The sequence below is a fragment of the Pyrus communis genome, chromosome 11 (assembly GCF_963583255.1).
Source record: "Pyrus communis chromosome 11, drPyrComm1.1, whole genome shotgun sequence".
NCBI classification, from domain to species: domain Eukaryota; kingdom Viridiplantae; phylum Streptophyta; class Magnoliopsida; order Rosales; family Rosaceae; genus Pyrus; species Pyrus communis.
The window spans coordinates 16,776,397-16,796,634 of record NC_084813.1 but is presented as its reverse complement, the minus strand read 5'-3'; the positions used below and the strand labels follow the sequence as shown (position 1 = coordinate 16,796,634).

At 38.5% G+C, this 20,238-nt stretch overlaps 4 protein-coding genes across 4 annotated transcripts; 3 read left to right on the top strand and 1 right to left on the bottom strand.

Annotated features, from left to right (window-relative positions):
* Positions 1 to 2,982: 2,982 nt before the first annotated feature.
* On the top strand, positions 2,983 to 3,580 carry LOC137749262 (transcription factor PAR2-like). Its single transcript, XM_068489365.1, has one exon. It carries the CDS (start codon positions 3,023 to 3,025, stop codon positions 3,452 to 3,454), a length of 432 nt encoding a protein of 143 aa, XP_068345466.1. The 5' UTR covers positions 2,983 to 3,022; the 3' UTR covers positions 3,455 to 3,580.
* A 4,547-nt stretch (positions 3,581 to 8,127) lies between these two features.
* Positions 8,128 to 9,647, top strand: LOC137708278 (peroxisomal and mitochondrial division factor 2-like). Its single transcript, XM_068447320.1, has 2 exons — positions 8,128 to 8,260; positions 8,398 to 9,647. The coding sequence occupies exon 2, from the start codon at positions 8,406 to 8,408 to the stop codon at positions 9,369 to 9,371; it is 966 nt and encodes a 321-aa protein (XP_068303421.1). The 5' UTR covers positions 8,128 to 8,260; positions 8,398 to 8,405; the 3' UTR covers positions 9,372 to 9,647.
* A 922-nt stretch (positions 9,648 to 10,569) lies between these two features.
* Positions 10,570 to 12,776, bottom strand: LOC137708678 (protein gar2). The gene is made up of 4 exons (XM_068447802.1): positions 12,708 to 12,776; positions 11,728 to 12,440; positions 11,531 to 11,632; positions 10,570 to 10,899 (listed from the first exon to the last, which is right to left on the bottom strand). Exons 2-3 carry the CDS (start codon positions 12,394 to 12,396, stop codon positions 11,537 to 11,539), a joined length of 765 nt encoding a protein of 254 aa, XP_068303903.1. The 5' UTR covers positions 12,397 to 12,440; positions 12,708 to 12,776; the 3' UTR covers positions 10,570 to 10,899; positions 11,531 to 11,536.
* A 4,257-nt stretch (positions 12,777 to 17,033) lies between these two features.
* On the top strand, positions 17,034 to 18,784 carry LOC137708192 (uncharacterized). The gene has a single exon (XM_068447211.1). The coding sequence runs from the start codon at positions 17,145 to 17,147 to the stop codon at positions 18,561 to 18,563; it is 1,419 nt and encodes a 472-aa protein (XP_068303312.1). The 5' UTR covers positions 17,034 to 17,144; the 3' UTR covers positions 18,564 to 18,784.
* The last annotated feature ends 1,454 nt before the right edge of the window (positions 18,785 to 20,238 follow it).

Genomic DNA, 20,238 nt, shown 5'->3' with positions numbered 1-20,238 from the left:
TGGAAATTTCCTACGGTGGTTTTATATGCCAATTTGGCCAGCATTCCACAAGTCACGATGTATGCAGATGGCTGCAGAGAGACTTACATGCGAGTGAAACGCTAACGTAGTGGTATGCCATGCCGTCGTCAGTGGCGGTATCTCAAGCCTATCATGAGATATTTGAACCAGTTACATGTAAGTTCTTCTCCACAATGTGGGAGAGCCTCTACGGAGTGCGGGGTACTGCATTGCCGGTTCAATACTCGAAGCTCACTCTCAATGTCGTCTAGTACCAAACAGGACTAGCGAGGGGTCTAAACGCATTTTGGTTTGGGACATGAATCTTGAACGAGATCAAATCTTGTGCACCTAAAATAGGTGCGGCCTCTATGGCCCTAATAAGTGTTTTAACACATTAAGATAATAAGGACGTGTCAGCCACTTAATTTTGTATGCAAAAGATTTGGTCTCATGACTCTCATCTTGAACATAATAAGATTCTCTGACCGAAGTTCAAATGTGATCCAGTGTCAACGTTCCATCTTGCCCTGAATGGCCAGTTAAACACTCAAAGCCCAGTCTTAATGCCGTCTAGGCAGGCCCACCAAAGGAGAGTATGGGCCATAACCATTAGGCCTATTACTTGACAGCTTCTTCTTTCTCCCTACTTTTGCGGTGCTGCATGTGCAGGTACAGCTGCAGCCGCGCCATATGGATTATGGACCCCTTTGCTCGAATGTTTTGTCCCCATGAACACCATCACATGGACCCAGCCTACCCCCGCCTTCTTCCTCCCTTCCCTCCCCCACATCCACATCCACATCCACATGCATTCTCCTCCACTCCCGGATTAATCGCTAATGGTGACTTTATGTGTAATTCCTGTTGAATATGGTTGTAACTAATGAATCTGGTCGTTATTCCGAAATTCATGCCCCTCGACGAATGAGAGTATCTTCCCATATAAAAGCTCTATCAAATGGATTGTTATTTCCTCATACATCATTAATTGTTGCAGGACCAAGAACGAGAAAAACTTACCTATAACTTTTCTCACATATATTATGTCACGTGGGAATAACCTGAACTTATATATTAGAGGAAAAAATAATTTGGATAAGTTTTTCTGTGCGGTAACGATTGAGTTTGTACTTGGCTTATAGACCTCGCCCAACCTGGTCCTGCATAAGCTTGTACCTGACTCCAGTACGGATCGCAAAAATAAAACAATACTAATAGTATTTATGATGCAATAAGTAAATAAAATTCAAAACAAAATCCGATTTGATTCTGATTGTGATTTGTGATCCGAGATATGTTATTAAATTATTTATTTTTAGGTCGAATAATAAAGTATAGTATAATCGCAAGAGGATGTGGTGTGTGAATGTGACAGCAACAAAAGAGGATGTAGGATTTGGGTGGCTCTGATCACATGTAGCCCCATATGCCCAACAACACCGAATCTCTCTCTCCCAATCCCAATGAACCAACCACCCGCTGTTTCCTCCTTGGAAACACCACCACTCCTTCGCCATAAACACCTCATTCACTCACTCCTCACCTTCTTCAACCCAAGAAAAAGTAAGTTATCGATAACGGTAATGGTAATGTTAAAGAGGATAAAATTTAAAATAAATTTTTATAAATTAATGATTGTGAATGATTGAATTATTAATTAAGATATCAGATGTTAATTTGATAGTTGACGTCGTAATGTTAGATTTTTTTTCTTTCAACCCATCTGTTTTGTTGTATTAATGATATTTGTAGACTCATTTTCAAAACAAAAAAGATCAATTAAAATGGTTTTTCATGATTTATAATTTGTTCATTAATGAGATCCACAAAATAAAATAATTAAAGAATTAATTAACATCAACATAGATTTTGTACCGATGATATTGGCATTCTCAATAAGTTATTTGATATTATTTATATTCAATTTTAAATTAAAAATTAAAAATAATTTATAATCGTACGATATATGATGAAAGAACACGATTAATTGATTCTTCGAATTCTCACAAAAAGGATCCAAAGAGGATCCTATTCCGTTTTTGTGGGGCTCAACTAAAGGGTGGGTCCGAGAGAAGTGCCACTTGGCAATCATGCCACGCTAGTGGTGTAGATCACAGGAAGGAGAGAGGAGAGGAGAGGAGGGGTGGGGCGGCATTGAGGCACATGGGCGGTGTTAGGTTCGAGAAAATCATGTGATCACATGTGCTATCTTTCCCTTTGTTTTCTACCGTGGGACCCTCCACTCTCCCCTATACCCTATGCTATTGTGAGGCCACCCGCACCCGATTCCATGGAGGGTTTTTTGGACTCTTCCAATCCACCTCCTGGTCGTTTGGGTCTCTTTACTATTTGTTTTTATTTCTTTCTTATTAATTATTGTTTAATACCGAATTAGTGGCCACTTAGTACATGATTTAGAAGTATTCTTCTTTATTTGCAAGTAAGAGATATTATGTTCGATTTTCATTTAAGACAAATTTGAACTACATTATAATTTATGATTGACTAATTATGAAAGATCTTAAGTTCGATTTTCTTTAATGTAGAGGAAAAAGTTAAATTTTGACTCTAGTACCATGAACTTATACACGACTATTAACCACCTAACGTAATTCTTATATCAACATTACAAAAAATTGTACAAAAAATAAAATAACAAAGAGTTCACGAAGAATTATACTTTTAAGAATCTCCTCAATATTTCTGAATAGAATTACATAACATTTGTCTTGATAACTTAATAACCAAGCCAGCGCGCTCGACTAGACTCGTGGAAGAGTAAAGGCACTAGATTCCATGTCCAGAAACAAGCTAGGGCTTGGGAAGCCAAAAACTTTGTGGGCCTAAAGCTTCGTTGGCATTGACATTTCTAGCAGCTCAACAATAATTTAACGGCAATTCCTCCTTCACTTCACAAAGTCATAAGTTACACACACCTCTCTCTCTCTCTCTCTCTCTCTCTCTCTGATTCTCCTCTCCCTCTCTCTCTGACTCTCCTCTCCTCTGTATTTCTTCATCAATGGATGAAGCTCAGACTCAAACCCTAACACAAACCCAGCTACCCAAATCCACATTCAAGAGGAAACACAGAAAAACCCAGCAAAAACCCCCCATGGGAAATGCGGTGCATGGATCTTTACCCAGCATAAACCGGCTGCAGACAGCTGCGGATTCGACTCACAGAAGAAGCAGAAAACAAAGCATGAAGGGTGAAATGGTCAACGATGTAGAGACCGCATGTCGAGAGGAGGAGGACGGTGAGGAGGAGGTGGAGAGGAAGATTGAGGCGTTGCAGAGGATTGTTCCCGGCGGTGAGTCGCGCGGGGTGGACGAGCTTTTTGAAGAGACTGCTGGGTACATAATGGCGTTGCAGGGTCAGCTCAAAGCCATGAAAGCACTTGCCAGCTTGGTTGAAGGTTTGGAGAAGGAGAAGAGGAAGTTTGGAGGTTGAATTGATTAATTAGTTCTTAATTAATTAAATTATGGGATCTCTCGCTGATTGGGAGTTTGAAAAGTTCTTAATCAGGTTCCATGACAGACGAATGAAATCCTTTTTTTTCTATAAATTTCGATTTTACTTCTTTTTTTGACCTTTTCGTTCTTCTTTCTTCTTTATAATGGTAATTTTTTAATATTTTTGTAATGAACAAATGGATAGGAAAAGATCAAGGTTCTCTAGTACTAAAGAAATGATATATATATATATGTATATATATATATATATATATATATATATTTCCTACTTTTTTTCACCTTTTCGTTCTTCTTTCTTCTTTATAATGGTAGTTTTTAAATATTTTTGTAATGAAAAAATGGATAGGAAAAGATCAAGGTTCTCTAGTACTAAAGAAATGATATATATATAAAAGCCCTTTTGCTACACTGGAGTAATCAAGCGTTAACCAGTTAGTAATATAAAATAACTGGATCATAATTTGCAGGAATTTCATGAGTGCTGCAAATGCAGAAATATAACTGTATTTGGAAGGGCAAGGAGTGTGTGTGTGTGTGTGTGTGTGTGTAATGCTTGATCTCTTTTGTTTATTTGTTTTGTTTGTTTACCGAGGAAACTAGTGGCAATTAGTGTCCTAAGTAAAGAAATTAGAAGATGGTTAGCATGTGGTTAGTGAGCTACTCTCAATGACTAAACTTTAATGCTATATATTGATTTTGGCACCCACTCCTATACATATGAAATATTAATAATAGTGCAGTTTAGATAAATGAGGTCCAAAGGTAACTTCCAAATGCTGTTTTTGACTTTAATTTGAACTTATTGTTAATCAATAATTGTAATTAGCCTCCTTAAAATATACATAAACTCCAACACACATGACAATAATTTAAGTTTTGAGGCTTAATTTAAGTAATCTAGGCTATGAGAATTAATCTTTTTCATGTTGTATTACATATGAGTTAGAGTAGAAAGTGAGAGAGTGAATATTTGGCAATAAATACATAACTAATTTTGGTGTAATGTAAATAGCTGCGAAAAGAGTCAAATTAGAGAGCAACGACCGACAAAAGTCGATCAATAATGAGATAGTAAACCTTTTTCAAAAAGAGCCATCAAGAAGTGACAATCAATAATGAGATCATTACCTTAGTCAAAAAGAGCCAAATTATAGAGGAAACGATTGACAAGAGTCAATCAATTATGAGATCGTCAACCTCAACCTTAAAGAGCTAAATTAGAAGGAGGCGACCAATAAAAATCAATCATTAATAAGATCATTATAAACCTAAACCATAAATAGTATTTCTTGAGGTGACATACAATCGTGTTTATATCTTTCCTTTTTCATACTAAGTCACTATTCTTAATCTGTGCGAGTTCAACTAATTTGATTCATTATTTGGAGCTTTGTCTCCCCTTTTACTCGACAATAACATTATAAAGTTGGTGATTTAGATTAGTTTTGAGATTTTCTGGTGGGATAAGATCATGTTTGTCACCCACGATGTTGAGCCAAAAAATACATACTTGTTGATGTCATCGCTTGCGGCTTTGTCCAACCTTTCAAGTTTCAAATATTAGACTTTGGACTTGACAAATCTAATGTCTAAGGTTATATACTTGTTTAGTCAAAGTACGTAACTGGATTTGCCACTTTTTGGCATTCGATTATTGGCAACTGATGATCAAATCAAACCAGTTTTGTAGGGGCAAGTTCTGCCTATGGTGCCAAAGAACAAATTGCTTTTAATTATAACTTGGAAGCATTTTACCACGTAACCATTGCAAGAATTATTTACGAGTATTCTGAACGCGCTTTTGGTGCATTTTAAAACTATCGCCTAACAAGTTAAGATAACTGCGCGTTGAAATACAAGTCGAATCTTTTCGACTCATATAAAATAAATTGGACGTGGATCTAACGCATCTGCATCTACATATGGTGGCCTAGTTTCCACTTTCATATTGCGCCAAACAAGCAGAAGCAAGTTGAGACGTTGAGATGCAAAAATTTATGGGTGCAATAGTTGGAACCCACCATCCAAGTATCCAATTGCAACGGGTGCACGCATATATACATGCAAATTATGGAGCCTTCGTTTCGTTTGCTTGCACTCAGAGTGATGAATTAAGAAAGATAAGAAGAAACAAAGGAAAAGTGGTAGGGTGTTGTCGTACAAGATATTAGAAGAAAAAGAAAAGCTAGCTCTGTCTGCAAATTGCAGGTGGTCCTCTCGTGGAACATTCATGGTGTTATTAAACAACGACCTGCATTCGAGAAAGGAACAGCCCGCCCAGACATATATGTTGGACTTTGGACAGCCTGTATTGATCTCTGTCTGTACCGCCTGTAAAATTAACTTGTTTCTTCCATTTATTTTTCTTTAAGGTTACGGCAAACCAAATAAAAACTGCAGGCTTTGTCCATTCTCTTGTGTTCGTCTTCTGCCCCCCTTCCATTTCCATGCTTTGCTTGATTCAAAAGTTTTCCAACGAGTACAATATGGAGAAAGAGAAAATATACTTCTTTGGACAATGGAGGATACAAGATTGGGCTTGGTTTTGGTTGTTTTGTGTTTCAACATAGATTAATTACAATGGGCCTCTTTGAATTGTGAGCCACATTTAAAGAGTGGTTTCTGTGTACACCCTATTTTTTAGGAATTCGGGTTCCCGTTGGATCCTCTTTATGCTGATTCGGGAATCTGTGAATCCTATTCATTTATTATACATTATGCGGTCAGAAATTATTTTAAATATTTTTATTTAAAATTAAACACAAACAATATATGACAAAAACTGACCGCACGATATACGATGAACGTACACAATTCACGGATCCTTAGGATCCTCACCAAAAGGATTCAGAGAGGATCCTGTTGGATTTTTTAGCATCCTCAATTAAATTTTGATATGTATTTGCACACCCATGTAATTTGTAATATTCTTGAATTATCCATACTGTTGGAATTAAATTCGCGCAATACCATGAGTAATGGAAATGCTCGAATCAGAACACACAATCGTAACCAAGCCTAGGACGTGGGGGTGGGTGGGTGTGTGCCAGTCAAAGGCTTTCCGATGCTCAAGTTAGTAAGCAATATTAAAATTCAAGAAGTAGGCAAGATAAGATGTGTAGAGATTGTGTTACTAGAGACAAACCTTGAAAGGGTGTATTTATACTAGTCGAGGAAAAAACCTTTTAGATAGTAGAATCCATATTAATCAGGATATCCATGAGGATATCTAGGAAGTAGATATTGTATCTTCTTAGGAGTGTGATCACTTGAGATGCACATCAATCCTTAGATTGTAAGGATTCCAAGGTTATAGGAAACCTGATGATTCCATGCTGGATTAGGTTCCTGAATCTTGCGGAACAAGAATGGTTTATCTCAGTGAAGTCGACGGACTCCAATGTTATAGGAAACCTGCTAATTTCATGCTAAATTAGGTTCCCAAATTTTACAGAATAAGAATGGTTTATCTCAATGGACTCCAATGTTATAGGAAACCTGCTGATTTCATGCTGGATTAGGTTCCCAAATCTTGCAGAACAAGAATGGTTTATCTTAATGAAGTTGACGAACTCCAAGGTTATAGGAAACTTGCTGATTTCATGTTGGATTAGGTTCCCAAATCTTGAAGAATAAGAATGGTTTATCTCAGTGAAGTTGACGAACTCCAAGGTTATAGGAAACATGTTGATTTCATGCTGGATTAGGTTCCCGAATCTTGCGGAACAAGAATGGTTTATCTCAGTGAAGTCGACAGACTTCCACCAACTGATGGTGGCATTGCTGATCCGTTTAGTTAACTCCGCTATGAAGGCTGTTGAGTCCATGAATTAGATTTCTGAGGTAGGCGTACTTTGATCCGTCGTACCTTGACCTTGGAAAATCATAGTCCCACAATTGTCTCTAACTAGCATTGGAAATGACTTGTTCCCCTTGAAGATAGGTAGCTATCTAGAGACCATGCCTTTCAAAGTAAGTTGGAATACGTACCATTTTCTGCCTTTTAGACGCGTGGCGGCTTAACTTCATTTTTTGTGAGCTTTTGGACATCGAAGTGTTCCGTATTCGAGCGTACTACCTTGTAAATCATACTTGGGCTGTGCTTTAGGTTTTTTTTTTTTTTTTTTTTTTTGGTCACCTTGAAATGTTTAAAAACCTAATGGAGTTATTTGAAATGTAATGTATATTTTTCTCTTTTATCTAAAGCTCCCAAATTTACACTATCTTTTTTTTTTTTTTTTTTTTTCAAGAAAATAAACTTTACTAAAAAGAGGAGAAGTCATTTTACAATTTAGTACTAAAGTCTAGTGATATTCATCTTCACTTGTAAGTGAGAGGTTTTAGGTTTAATACTCACCAATGACGAATTTAAATTATATTATTATTAGTCCATTGTGAAATTAAGCTTACTCCTCCTTCTATATGAGTATTGATAATATGGTTTGTTTATTAAAAAAAAAATGGAGAAGTCACAAGAGTTCACATACAGTTAAATTTATACTAGCTTATGATGTTATGTATAAAATGTGGCGCATCGTATTTGTCCCCATAACTGTCAACACGTGCACCGCACCATCCACGACTCTCAGCCGTCCGTTCCTCGTCAGAGATAATTAGATTCGATGGTCTAATTCTAATTCTACAGAAAAAAGAAGACGAAAAAGGGATAATGGAAATTTGTCAGCAGCAGAAACCCTAAAACTCGATAGCCCCCTGTTACTCGCAACATTCTCATCCCACGCACGCTCGCAGATCACTGAACCGCCATTGCTGATTGCTTTCGGTTTGCTCTCTCTCTCTTGATAGAGAAAATTGGCTGTGATTTTCTCGGTTGCCAAACAGGGATTTTTGAAATTTTGTAGTTTTTATTTGCGGATTGTGATTGGCGTTCTGTTGTCTGTTTGTTTGTGTGTGTTTTAGGGTTAGAAATGGCAGAGAAGACGACGGTTGAAATCGTGGACGATCAGGCTGAGGATTTCTTTGATGCCGATCAGGCGGCGGGGTTCGGCCGCAAGGTCGAGGGTTTGGAGCGGGAGAAGCTTGAGCTGCAGCGCGAGAACAAGGAGACGAAAGAGAAAATCCAGGAATTGACGGCGGAGATCGAGAAATTGAAGAGCAGCGAGAAGGAGACGAAGGAGAGGCTTAGGGAGATGGAGTTGGAGATCGAACGGACTGAGGAAGGGAAAGATGTGCTGGAATCGGTTGCGAATAGAGCGATGGAGCTTGAGACTGAGGTAGCGAGGCTCCAACACGATCTGATCTCCGCCATGGCCGAAGGGGAGGACGCGAATCACGAAGTTGCGGAGCTGAAGCGTGAGTTGGGAGAGAAGGGGGAGAAAATTGATAGCTTGGAGAAGGAGCTTGAGAGCCTGAAGAAGGCGAAGGCTGATAGCGAGAAGAGGGTTAGGGAATTGGAGAGGAAGATTGGGGTTTTGGAAGTGAAGGAGACTGAGGAGAAGAGCAAGAAAATTAGGGTTGAGGAGGAGATGAGAGAGAGACTTGATGAGAAAGAGAGCGAGCTTAGCTTGTTCAAGAAGAAAGTGGAGGATTTGGAGTCAGTTATTGCGAAGAACAGTGCTGAATTGGGGAAGAGAGTGAATGAGAGGGTCAATGTCGAGGCAGCGCTGAGGGAATCGGAGGATAAGTGCAGAGCCATGGAAGTGAAGATGGGACAATTACAGAAGGACCTGATGGATGCTGAGAAGGTTATTACTGGATTGAAGGAGAGGACTGTTGAGGCCATTAATGGTAGTGCGATTGAAATGAAGGAGATTCTGGAAGGTGGAGAGACGGGGTCGAAAGGATTGAGCTTGCCAGTTGTGGCAGGGTCTACTGGAGTCGTTGTTGCCGCAGCAGCTGCTGTTGTCTATGTGTTGTATGTAAGGCAGAGGTGATTGGATTGCAATGCGGCATAGAGGAAAAAAATCCGGGCAGGTTTAATGCTAGAGGTTAGAGTTTTTATTTGGTTAAGAGCATGTCGCAATTTTGTTAGAATTACTGAATCTTTTTTGTTGGCTTTGGTTTTCTTGCGAGCCTATCATTTTGGAATGATGTTTTGTTTGAAGAAATCCATATATCTAGTTCATACTTTGGCTATAACTATTTTGTATTCGTACACTGTGTGCTCCAAGCCATTTTGAATAACTTGAATAATACAAATTTTGCATTAAGAGTTTTTGCTAATTATTTGATGGTTTTTAAGCACATTGTTTATTTGATATCTCGAATTCAAACAACTTTCAAGTTTGTTCAATTGCCTTGTTGACGCTTTCCTTAAAGTTCCATTTAGTAGTTTTTGAAGAAAAGTTGACGTTTAATGGTCGAGCTTGGAACCATCACTTATGGTGCCATGTTGCTCCCCCTTTTTCTCCCTGCTCGGGGTTGTGCTGGGTTCTGAATTCTACCAATTATGTGCAATTCCATTGTTCTGGTTGACTGTTGTATACTTCCTTTCGAGGATCAGCAACATTATGCAGTGATCATATGCAGCATCCTGAAGCAGTAAACAGGCGAACATTCATGAAACTTACTTTGTTCATGTTCATATTTTTATGCGAGTTCGAACCTTTCTTATGCGAAGTTAATCTTCCGTTCATGTAAGCCTGCCCTAAATGACATGGTGAAGTTGCCCGTTATAAGGTTGACGTCACCAGGTCATTTAGGGCAAAAACTTGCATAAAACCAGGTGTATAACCCCTCTCTGATCTAAGTTTCTCTCGTCCTTGAGGATTTCTTGCTAACCAACTCATAAACTTGTGCAGAAAGAAAGTAGAACTGTTTTATCTTTTGATTTGTGTCATTGCAGTTCGTTTCATTAGTGTGATTGAGTGAGTTTGAGTAAATAAGTGATGAGGATGGCGTAATGAGTTAGAATTACGATAGTTCAGGATTTCATTCACTTCAATATAGCAAAAGAAATGCGTTTGAGCACTCAGTATTGCCTCGTTGAACGGTTTTTCAACTCCAAGATCAGGTGGTGTACCTTTGGGCCATTGAGGTTCGCTTTACATGCACAACCATCCGCCTGTCGGCATAAATCTATCATGACTATTCTCGTGATGAGAGAGATGTATCGCGGACACTAACAGTTAATAATTGAAGACTCAAGCCTGAACTGTCTTTAGCATTAACCATCAATGTGTAGATGATGTACATTTGGTAACAAATCCTTGACCAAATAAAAAATAAAAGTGAAATCTTCAGTACATACAAATCATTGAAAGGAATATAAAAGAACGCTTCTTTAGTAAATACGAAAAATATACCGGATAACGGAATTCACTCCACACGAAATCACGAAAACCAATCTCATATCCTCAGCAGCTAACACAAAATCAAGCTCTAAATCTCAAACACTATTTAGATTTAGGGTTAGCTGTGCAACCTTCATGGCTCAGTTACACCAGCGGTAATGCTTCGTTTCTGAAGAATAGAAATCGGAAAAGAAGATACAGTTAGCCCATCGTTTATTGACAAATGATACGATATTCTACTCTAAATTCATTTAAATTACGGGAAAGAGAATTCGAACTTGGGTGCAGAGGGAAGAGGGAGGAAGTACACTGATATGGTCAACTTGACTAAGCTCAGGTCTATAGTTAGCCCAGAGTTTTAAGAAACAGAGTGTTTGGCACGATGAATACAACTGACAGTCATGGAGGTGTGTGTGGACAACTATCAGCCACTGATGTGTAAAAACCGCTTCGATCAATGGCTGACATTCGCTCCCATGCTGATTAACTATCTCTAAGACGACTTATATGTGCATACGTGTGACTACTGATAGACCCATACAGTATAGGCCACCCACAAACGGTAAAGCATGTTTATGAAGCAATATTCCGATATACAAGAGTTCATATGCCAAAACATGACAGCACTTGACAGCATATTCCAATACATCACAAGGACAACTTTTGACATAAAAAAAAACAGGCAGAACAGCAAAGTATTCGGATCGAAACGAAAGAAATCAAGTACATAGTCTGAACCGGTGATGCTGCTTCAAGTTCAACTAATTATTTTAGCAAGAGTATTATCTTCATTTAATTACCTTGAATTATCTATCGGATCTTCGGTGCAGAATTTCGAAGAGTCCACAGCAACTCTTCCATGAAGTCGGCTGCAGGGGGGGTCCGGCGACAGATACAATCGACTGCCAACAGAGAAACAAACAATTAGTCATTGATTTGAAAAGAATTTTATGTAAGCTACAAAAGTTACAACAATTTAAGCAACTTAATTAATTACCGGATTTCCTGTGCTTTCGGGGATCTCAGCCTTGCCATGATCTTGTCCGGCATCAGCTGATTCGACTGCAGGAACCTCTTCCTTGTAAGCAGTACCCGATGACTCCCCAGTTTGCTCTTTGGAAACCGGTAACCTTGTTTCCTCGATCCCCTTCGACACAATATCTGCAACAGCAGCAGGAACCGCTTCCTTCTCATCCTCCTTGGACACCAGATCCGTCTCGACTAGAGCAACCCCATTACTCTCTTCCACATATGACAATGTTTTTTCCTCAACCTGTTTCAACACCTCCTCCGCAATGGCCGGCGAAGATTCACCAGTCTCATCCAAAGACTCCGCGACTTTCTCCTCCTCCTCCACCTTGGTTTCCACTACAACACTACCTTGATCCAAATGATTGTACACAGATTCAACGGAGACAACAACTTCTTCGGTCTCCTCCACTTCCCCAGAATCATTCGCCACTCGAGCACCTTCCGCCTCTTCATCCGAACTACTACTTGAACTCGATCTCGAATCATCAGCATCATCGCGGGTTTCCTTTGCAGGCTCGGAACAGTCATCGACAGCTACGTCCCTCACAGATTCAACCACAGGTTTTGAGTCGCCAACATCCTCCGGTTGAACATTTTCGGCGCCATCCAACTTCCCATTCGAAGAATCCGCCATTTCGTTAAGATCTGCAGAAAGTTTCTGCTCCTCCTCTTCCTCCTCTACAAATGAATATTGATTAAAAGAATAGCTTTCACAAAATATATTCAAGTTAGAAAATTGCTACATACACACACACAAATTAACAAAGTAGAAAGTGAAGATAAAGCAAACTAAAAGGAGTTGGCAAATTACAGATAGATGAATAAGAAATGTATGACAAGTCAACCTATGTGGAATCCAATTGCCAATTGCCAATTGCCAATTAAACAAATAATAAAATTGGAATCCTAGAGAGAGAGAGAGGGAGATATAGAGAGAGAAAGAACCTGGGACTTGTTGGGGTTGAAGGGTAGGGGGAGATTGACGGATGGTTTTGGCAAGTAGTTTTGATGTGATTTTCTTTGAACGTGGAGGCATGGTTTAATTTGTTGACTGGTTGCTAAGAACGTAAGGGGGGAGAGAGAGAGAGAGAGAGAGAGAGAAGGCGATGAGTTTTAACGTGTTTTGAAATTGAAACCGTTAAGGAGGGAACTCAACCAACCACAACGTTGTCGGTATTTGCATTTTGCAGGCAGGGCATGGGACGGGTCCTTCACAAGTTATAAAGGCGGGAGTCTGAGTGGTACAATACAACCAAGAGTCACAAGAGTCGCACCACCCCCAATGTAACGTTCTAGCTTTGAGTCAGTGGTTGCGATGATGAATGTACTGGGGGCCATACCGCATCGTTTTGCTTGACTCGAAACATCTGATACTCTTGATTTTAACTATTGTTCAAGTCAAAAACATAAAAATCAAGATTTAACGGTTAAAACCTTAAAATCTTAAAATCTAAAACCTTAAAATCTTAAAGTATTCTACATTCCAAAGCAACATCGAATTTTTGTTTGCTTTGTTTTGATTGGTAGAGTTTTTGTATGCATAGTCTGTGTTTTAAGTTTATTGTTTTCTTTTTTGATACAAAGATAAGTTCTTAGGGAGGGGAAGGACTTCATGAGTTCCTTTGTTCTTTTATTTACAAAACTCTATTATAAATTGCTCTAATTTATAAAAAGTCAGATTTTGAACTTAATTGTAAGGGGACAAACATAACTAACTAATCCAAACAAGTCTTTTTTGTTCTTTCGTCACCGGAACTTGTATGATTTTTTTTCTTTTTCTTTTTGAACATTAATAATAATAGAGATGGAAAATCAAATTCACCAACAAAGTGTATGGGCGACTGCTCAACTGAGATACAAAAGCGATTTTGAGAGGAAAAGCCTTGTAAATACTGAGGGGGGTTGGTGGTTATAACTTTTATGCCAAATCAATCGACATTAAGGGACCATGTGAGTGGTAATCTCAAGATTGTGAAATGAGGGACCATGTCCTAAACATTAATGGAAACCTACCTACTAAAGTTGTCCTTTTATTTTATTTTTATATAACAATATATTTACAATAAAATATGAGAATTGTTATTAATAATCCAAAAATCTCATTCTACACTCCAAACTTTCTATATTAGGAAATAAAAATACACTTGTGAGGAGTGTAGAATAAGGTTTTTGGAGTGTAAATAACACTTCCCTAAAATATAGAGAAAATAATTGGATTGAATTTGTTGTTTATAGTAAGGGATGACGTTTTGAACTTAAAATTATTTCACTTATAACCGAAGATAAATATCATTATGAGGAAGGTTAAGGGGGTCTTCTCAAAAGTAGGACTCTCTATGGACTCTCCGACACCTTATATTTTTGGCACGAAAATTAACGTTAAGGTGCGAGATATCGAAGAGTAGGGTTGGGCACTTAAAACCGAAAACCAAAATCGAAACACGAACCAAATCGAACTGTTTGGTTTTGCGGTTTTGAAACCGAACCGCAACATAGAAAACGGTTTGGTTTCGGTTTTGGCTTTTGGCTTTTGAAAACCACATCGAAACCGAACCGCATGATAAGCTTATATTTATATATATTTTATATCAAATTCACTTGTCTTTTCTTAGTTAGTTCCTTATATTTTTGAGTTATTTACTTTGTTTTTGTGTTTTGTAGGATTTGTCAAGTAAAGAAAAGAAAAATAACACAAGTGGAATTTTAAGTAATAAATTCGTCAAAACTGCCTGTGCAGGTCAGCTGACTTTGGAAGCAAGCTGCGGACAGCTCAGAATGAATTAGAGAATGATCCTTATATGCTTGGAAAGCTACGGATGTCTATTTTTTGGAGCATTTCGCGGATTGTTAATATCATTTTTCTAGAAAACGTTATGGTCGTTCTAACACTGAAAGGTTCCCAGGAGGCTGAACAGTTTGTAACTGACAAGAAAGCATTGAAAACAATAAATCCCATAAAACTAACAGCCAAAACTGATGCAGCCAAGAACAAGCCAGCTAACACCTATTCAAACATCAGAGGAAATGAAAAATTAAGTGAGAGTAATGGGCATAAAGGCTGCCCAAAGAGTTACAATTGTTTTAGCATTTCCTCCCACTTATTGTCATCACTAAATGGCTGTTAGTGGGGTGAGTTATGGAGAAAAAACTGTGACAGCAGAAAAGAAAAAAAGACCTACAGGCTGCAGCAAGAAAAAGGGAGAAAAAGTGTGAAAAAAAGATAGAAAAAAAAAGAAGCAAAGCAAGGGAAAAAGGCAAGGCTGCTGCGTTGGGGAAGGAAGGAAAGGAAGGAGAAAATCTTGGCATTCTCTTCTCTCGGTTTTATCTTCTCAAACTCATGTCTTTCTTTTGGTTTAATTTGAGAATTATGTGTAACTAGTTTTTAGTAGTTAGGGGCTGTTTTGAAGCCCTGAATATGATTGCAAGTTTGTTATGACATTTCGTTTGAATTATTTTTACGAATGGATGAAAATTGGTTCACTACTTGTCTCATTGATGAATTCTTTTTGTGTTTTCTACGGATGCATACTTAGTAAGCATATCTAGGATTCTAATGCTATGAATATGTGTGTGCCTGCCCTTGTTGAATGAGGACCTACATATGTTCTAGAGTAGTACTTGTTAATTGCGATTAACATGTGAATCAATTTCTAGGATAAGTAAGACAACGCTAGTACTTATGATGCCTTGTGATGACTCAAACTCTTTTCGTTCTTAATGATTTCTACTTGTTAAATCTATGAACACACCATTCTAGATTGCATGTTAGGGACTAAGTTAAGTTGAAAATGACATTCTCTTAACATACTACATAAGAAAGAGTAATAGATTGAGTTCTAACATTGAGCCAACTTGAGCATCTTCATCCGAAAATGAAAGGAATTTGAATGAAATATAACATGTTTGCATGATTATTTGGTGGTGGATAGCAATTCCCCTAACTCGTTTTTCTTAATTTGTGAACTACTCAAAAATCTGTCTCTGTTCTGTTTTTGTTCAATTTAATTTAAATATCAAATCAACTCCAAAAATCCCAAAAATTTGTGTGAGTGTAGCTCTGCGTATCTAGTATCTGCATATAAAATTTCGTAGACTTTAGATAAGTGTAAGCCAGTCTAATAATTATTTTTCGGTGGCTGGTCAGTAGGGACAACAGCCCAGTTTTTGTGACATTTTAAGTAGTTAGATAAAACAATCTTCTGTGGGAAAGACCCTTATTTTCATATGCTACAATTGACAAATATTATTGTTAATAAGGAAAATTAATAGGACATTTGTGTGCTACTTTGTGGTGTGCTTTTAATCCTATCACCGCACCGCAAATATTAATAAATATTTAATTAAATGTCCATATTAGATTTCATGTTTTAATTGGTTGTTTGTTAGAATCTATACACTTAGTATGGACTCAATCACACTAGAATATCATCATTCATCACTTTCTTTCGTTCATTAACTTGAAGGACCTTTGTTATTTTATATCATCACGCACACATATATGTACAAGGGTGGACTAATCTTGTTATCAAGAGTCGAACAATGATCTAATGAAGTCCACTCATTTGAAGCATGATATCACATATTCTAATATGAAAGTTTTGCTCACGTTTAATGAATTCAAATTTATTCAACTTGTTTTATGATAAACATTGTAAGGGACACCCTTTTGTTGCACAAACATGTTTTAATATCACAACTACATGCAACATGCTAATTGTTTACATAACAAATGTCTTTTTCCTATTGCTATTGGGAAATGCTTATTAATATGTTAAATTGCAAATTGTACATTTTTTTCTTAAAAACCAAACCGAAACCGTTTGAAACCGCACCAAACCGAACCAAACAGTTTGGTTTCATTTCGGTTTTGGCTTCAAAACCGCACCAACTCGAACTGCAAAAATTTTTGGTTTCGGTTTCACTCAAAATCGTACCAAACCAAACCGTGCCCATCCCTATCGAAGAGTTTCATTTTTGAAAGAATTCTCTTAACATTTCCCATATCAATACCGTATGACTAAGTGGCACTCCAAAACTGTCGTAACTAATTTTACTCCATAACTACCATGATTGGAATTTGAACATGCCTTGCCATGATTTGCTTTTTGTATTGAAACCAAACAAGGCCTAAAATTAACCACTTATTTTCTCAGCCCAATTATAATTCGGGCCAAACACAAGAATCAATCAAACCCTACTGAACCCCATATTTACAGCCCAAATCAACATTACAATTCTCAATCTCTACTTTCTCCCATAAACCCTAAACCCCCAAAAAGGTCATATCTTTCCACAGTTTAATCTTCCCTCTCCTTAAAACCCTAGCAAAACGTCGTCCCTTTATCTCTTCCTTCTCCACTGCTTACTCTCTTCTCCGCCTCCATGGCCGCCACCACTCCAGCGCCTCCACCTTCAGCCACAAAACCCACCAAATCTATCACCAAAACGGTGCAGAAAGCCGTAAACGCCCTCATCAAATGGCGGAACGACAAGCTGCAGACCCAGAACCCTGATCTCCTGGAATCCGACGAGTTCGCCTACCTAGTTCTCACCCTCAAGAAAATCCCGCCAAAGGGTCGCGTCAACGCCTACAAAATCCCCCTCCCAAATCCCCTCTACTCCCAACTCTCCGAGCTCTGCCTGATATACGACGACGGACCCAAGTCCGACCTCACCAAGGACTTCATCGAGAAGAAAATCAAGGCCGAAAACATACCCGTGTCGAAAATCTTGAAGCTTTCGAAGCTCAAGAGCGATTACGTGCCCTTTGAGTCCAAGAGGAAGCTGATGTATTCTTATGATATGTTTCTGGCTGATAAGCGGATTGTGCCGTTGCTGCCGAAGTATTTGGGGAAGCACTTCTTTAAGAAGAAGAAGATTCCGGTGCCGGTGGACTTGCAGCACAAGAATTGGAAGGAGCAGGTGGATAAGATTTGTGGGTCGGCTTTGTTGTTCTTGAGTACAGGGACGTGTAGTGTGGTGAGGGTTGCGAAAGTTTCGATGAGCATTGATGAGATTGTGGAGAATGCAGTTGCGGCGATTAATGGGATAGTGGAGATTGTGCCGAAAAATTGGGGAGGTGTGAGGTCGTTTCATTTGAAGTTGTTTGAATCGCTTGCGTTGCCGGTTTATCAGGCGGTTCCAGATGTGACATTGAAGATTGAGGGAGAGAAGGGGGTTGAGGAAGGTGAGAAGGAGGTGAAAGAGGTTGTTAAGAGTGAGAGTAAGGATTTGAAGAGTGAGAAGAAGAGTAAGAAGAAGGGTAGGATTCATGAAGTGAGGTATTTGGATAGCAATGTCAGCGAGGTGCTTGATGATGATGATTTCGGTATTGTTGGTGGTGTGGACATTGGGGAAGGTAAGCAAAGCGAGAATGATGAACCGGGCAGTGGCGAATTGGGGAAGAAGAAGAGGAAGAAAGAAAAAGTTGCTGGTGAGTTGAAGGGTGAGAAAAGGTTGAAGAAATCAGCTAAGGCGAAAGATGATGCTGAGTTAAATGGGGAAAAGGTTATTGGTGAAAAGAAGTTGAAAAGGTCGGCGAAGGCAGGAGAAGAAGATGGTGTCACTGTCATTCATAAGAAAGAAGATGGGATGTCCTTGAAAGAGAAGAAAAAAGATGTTACAAAGAAGAAAGCAGATGATTCATCGGCTCAAGGAGAAGAGTCCATTGGAAAGAAAGAGAAGAGAAAGAGTAAAGAGTCTGTTGGAAAGAAGGAGAAGAGGAAGAGTGAAGATGAAAAGTTGAAGAGCACAGAAGCAAACCTGAAGAAGGCCAAGAGAAGTAAGAAAGCAGCAGAGTGATTCGGGATAACAGGCTGCAGGCGAATGACAGGCTTTGCGGTGGGATTCAATACATCCGGGCAAGTATGGCTAATCCATATTGAGTCGTCTGGAAGAATTTTGATTGTTGTGTATTTTATTCTGGTATTGAAATGATGATCTTATTTGTTAGTTTATGAGTTGACATTGCCTATTTACTTGGTTATAACTTATGGAGATCATACAAAATGTTTACTTTTCCATCGTGGTTTTTCTGCAGTCGCTTAACTCTGAATTTGATTGTGTCTCTATGAGTCTATGACTTAAACTTGTATCCCCATCTCCAATTATAAGTGAAGATAGCATTTCTTTGCATCAACTTGCATCTCCGTATCATGAAAATCTTTCGTATTGATTAGATTTGATATTCAAACTCAGTCAAAGTTCCTTGTTCGTGAGTGGGCTGTTGATTTGTTTAATGTCTACCTGCGGCTTTTGTGAAACACTTTCATCTCTGTTTTGTGCTAAACTCTAGCAGACAGAAGTACAGGAACGTGTAGCTTCATATTGTCGAGTGATTAGATTCGATAGACAAACTCAGACAGATACTTATTTAAGTCCAAATATCTCTTGATTACACTTAGAAGTAGTTGAACGCATAAATCTTGCAACTTCAAGCAGGAGAGAGCAAACTATCCGATGTATTTCCACTTTTATGCAGCCACCTTGTCCCATTTCGGTATTTCAGGGATGGCTTTTGTGTCCTTGTTATGGCTTTCTGCACTGATTTCAGATATTGAATTCCAGAGAATTGTATGTTGATCAAAATGGAATTCGTTTCTCTAACTGGAGTTAAATCAATTTTGAGCTTATCCAACTGATCTCTCAGCTCAGCCTCCTTCACTTGCCTCTTCTCCGCATCCTCAACCACAGCACAACAATTTCAAGATTGCTTATGAACTTGGCGACGCCTTTCTCACCGTTCAAAGCAAGTTTCACCTCTTCTTCTACGTGGTGATAAGTTACTAACACCAATCGTTCTAGGAGCACGGAAATGAGTGCCTCGGCCATTTTTGATGTTAGAAATTTGGTTGAAGATGGAAAAAGAAAGGTGATTTCTGAACTCAGAAATGCAGCTGCTGGTTGTGCTGCAATTAGCTTTCCTCTACCCGTTTATTTGATTAACAACTCTCCTGTTGGCTGGCTATGTATACACATTTCTTACGCGTTTTCATGTCTCAAAGGGTATAGTTTAAATCATGATTTATGACTAAGAAAACTAGACCCTTCACGGGTGATGTACAAATTAAGGAATACAAGCTTGTTCTAACGTATTAACGTACCAACCTCTCTTACTTGACCTTGCCTTCATTCTCTTCATGTTCTGTCCCTAGTCCCGACACTGCAAAAGAGTCACGGATAAATTTTTAGGGTCAACATGACTCATCACCAACAATATCGATATTATTCATAATTTAATCACTTATTACCATGTGTGAAATTTAAACATAAAAAGTTTCGATGATATTAATATCCCCGTAATTATAAATTGTATATTATTTTAGCCACTTAGTACTTTAGTCCTGTGATGTTCCTTTTCACTTGTAAGTGAGAGGTCTTCGGTTGTAACGACCCGTCCCCAAATGTTATGGTTTTATAATTTTAAAATGTGAAATTACGAAAATGCCCTTCGAGGTAAAAATGTTGACTTTTGTTG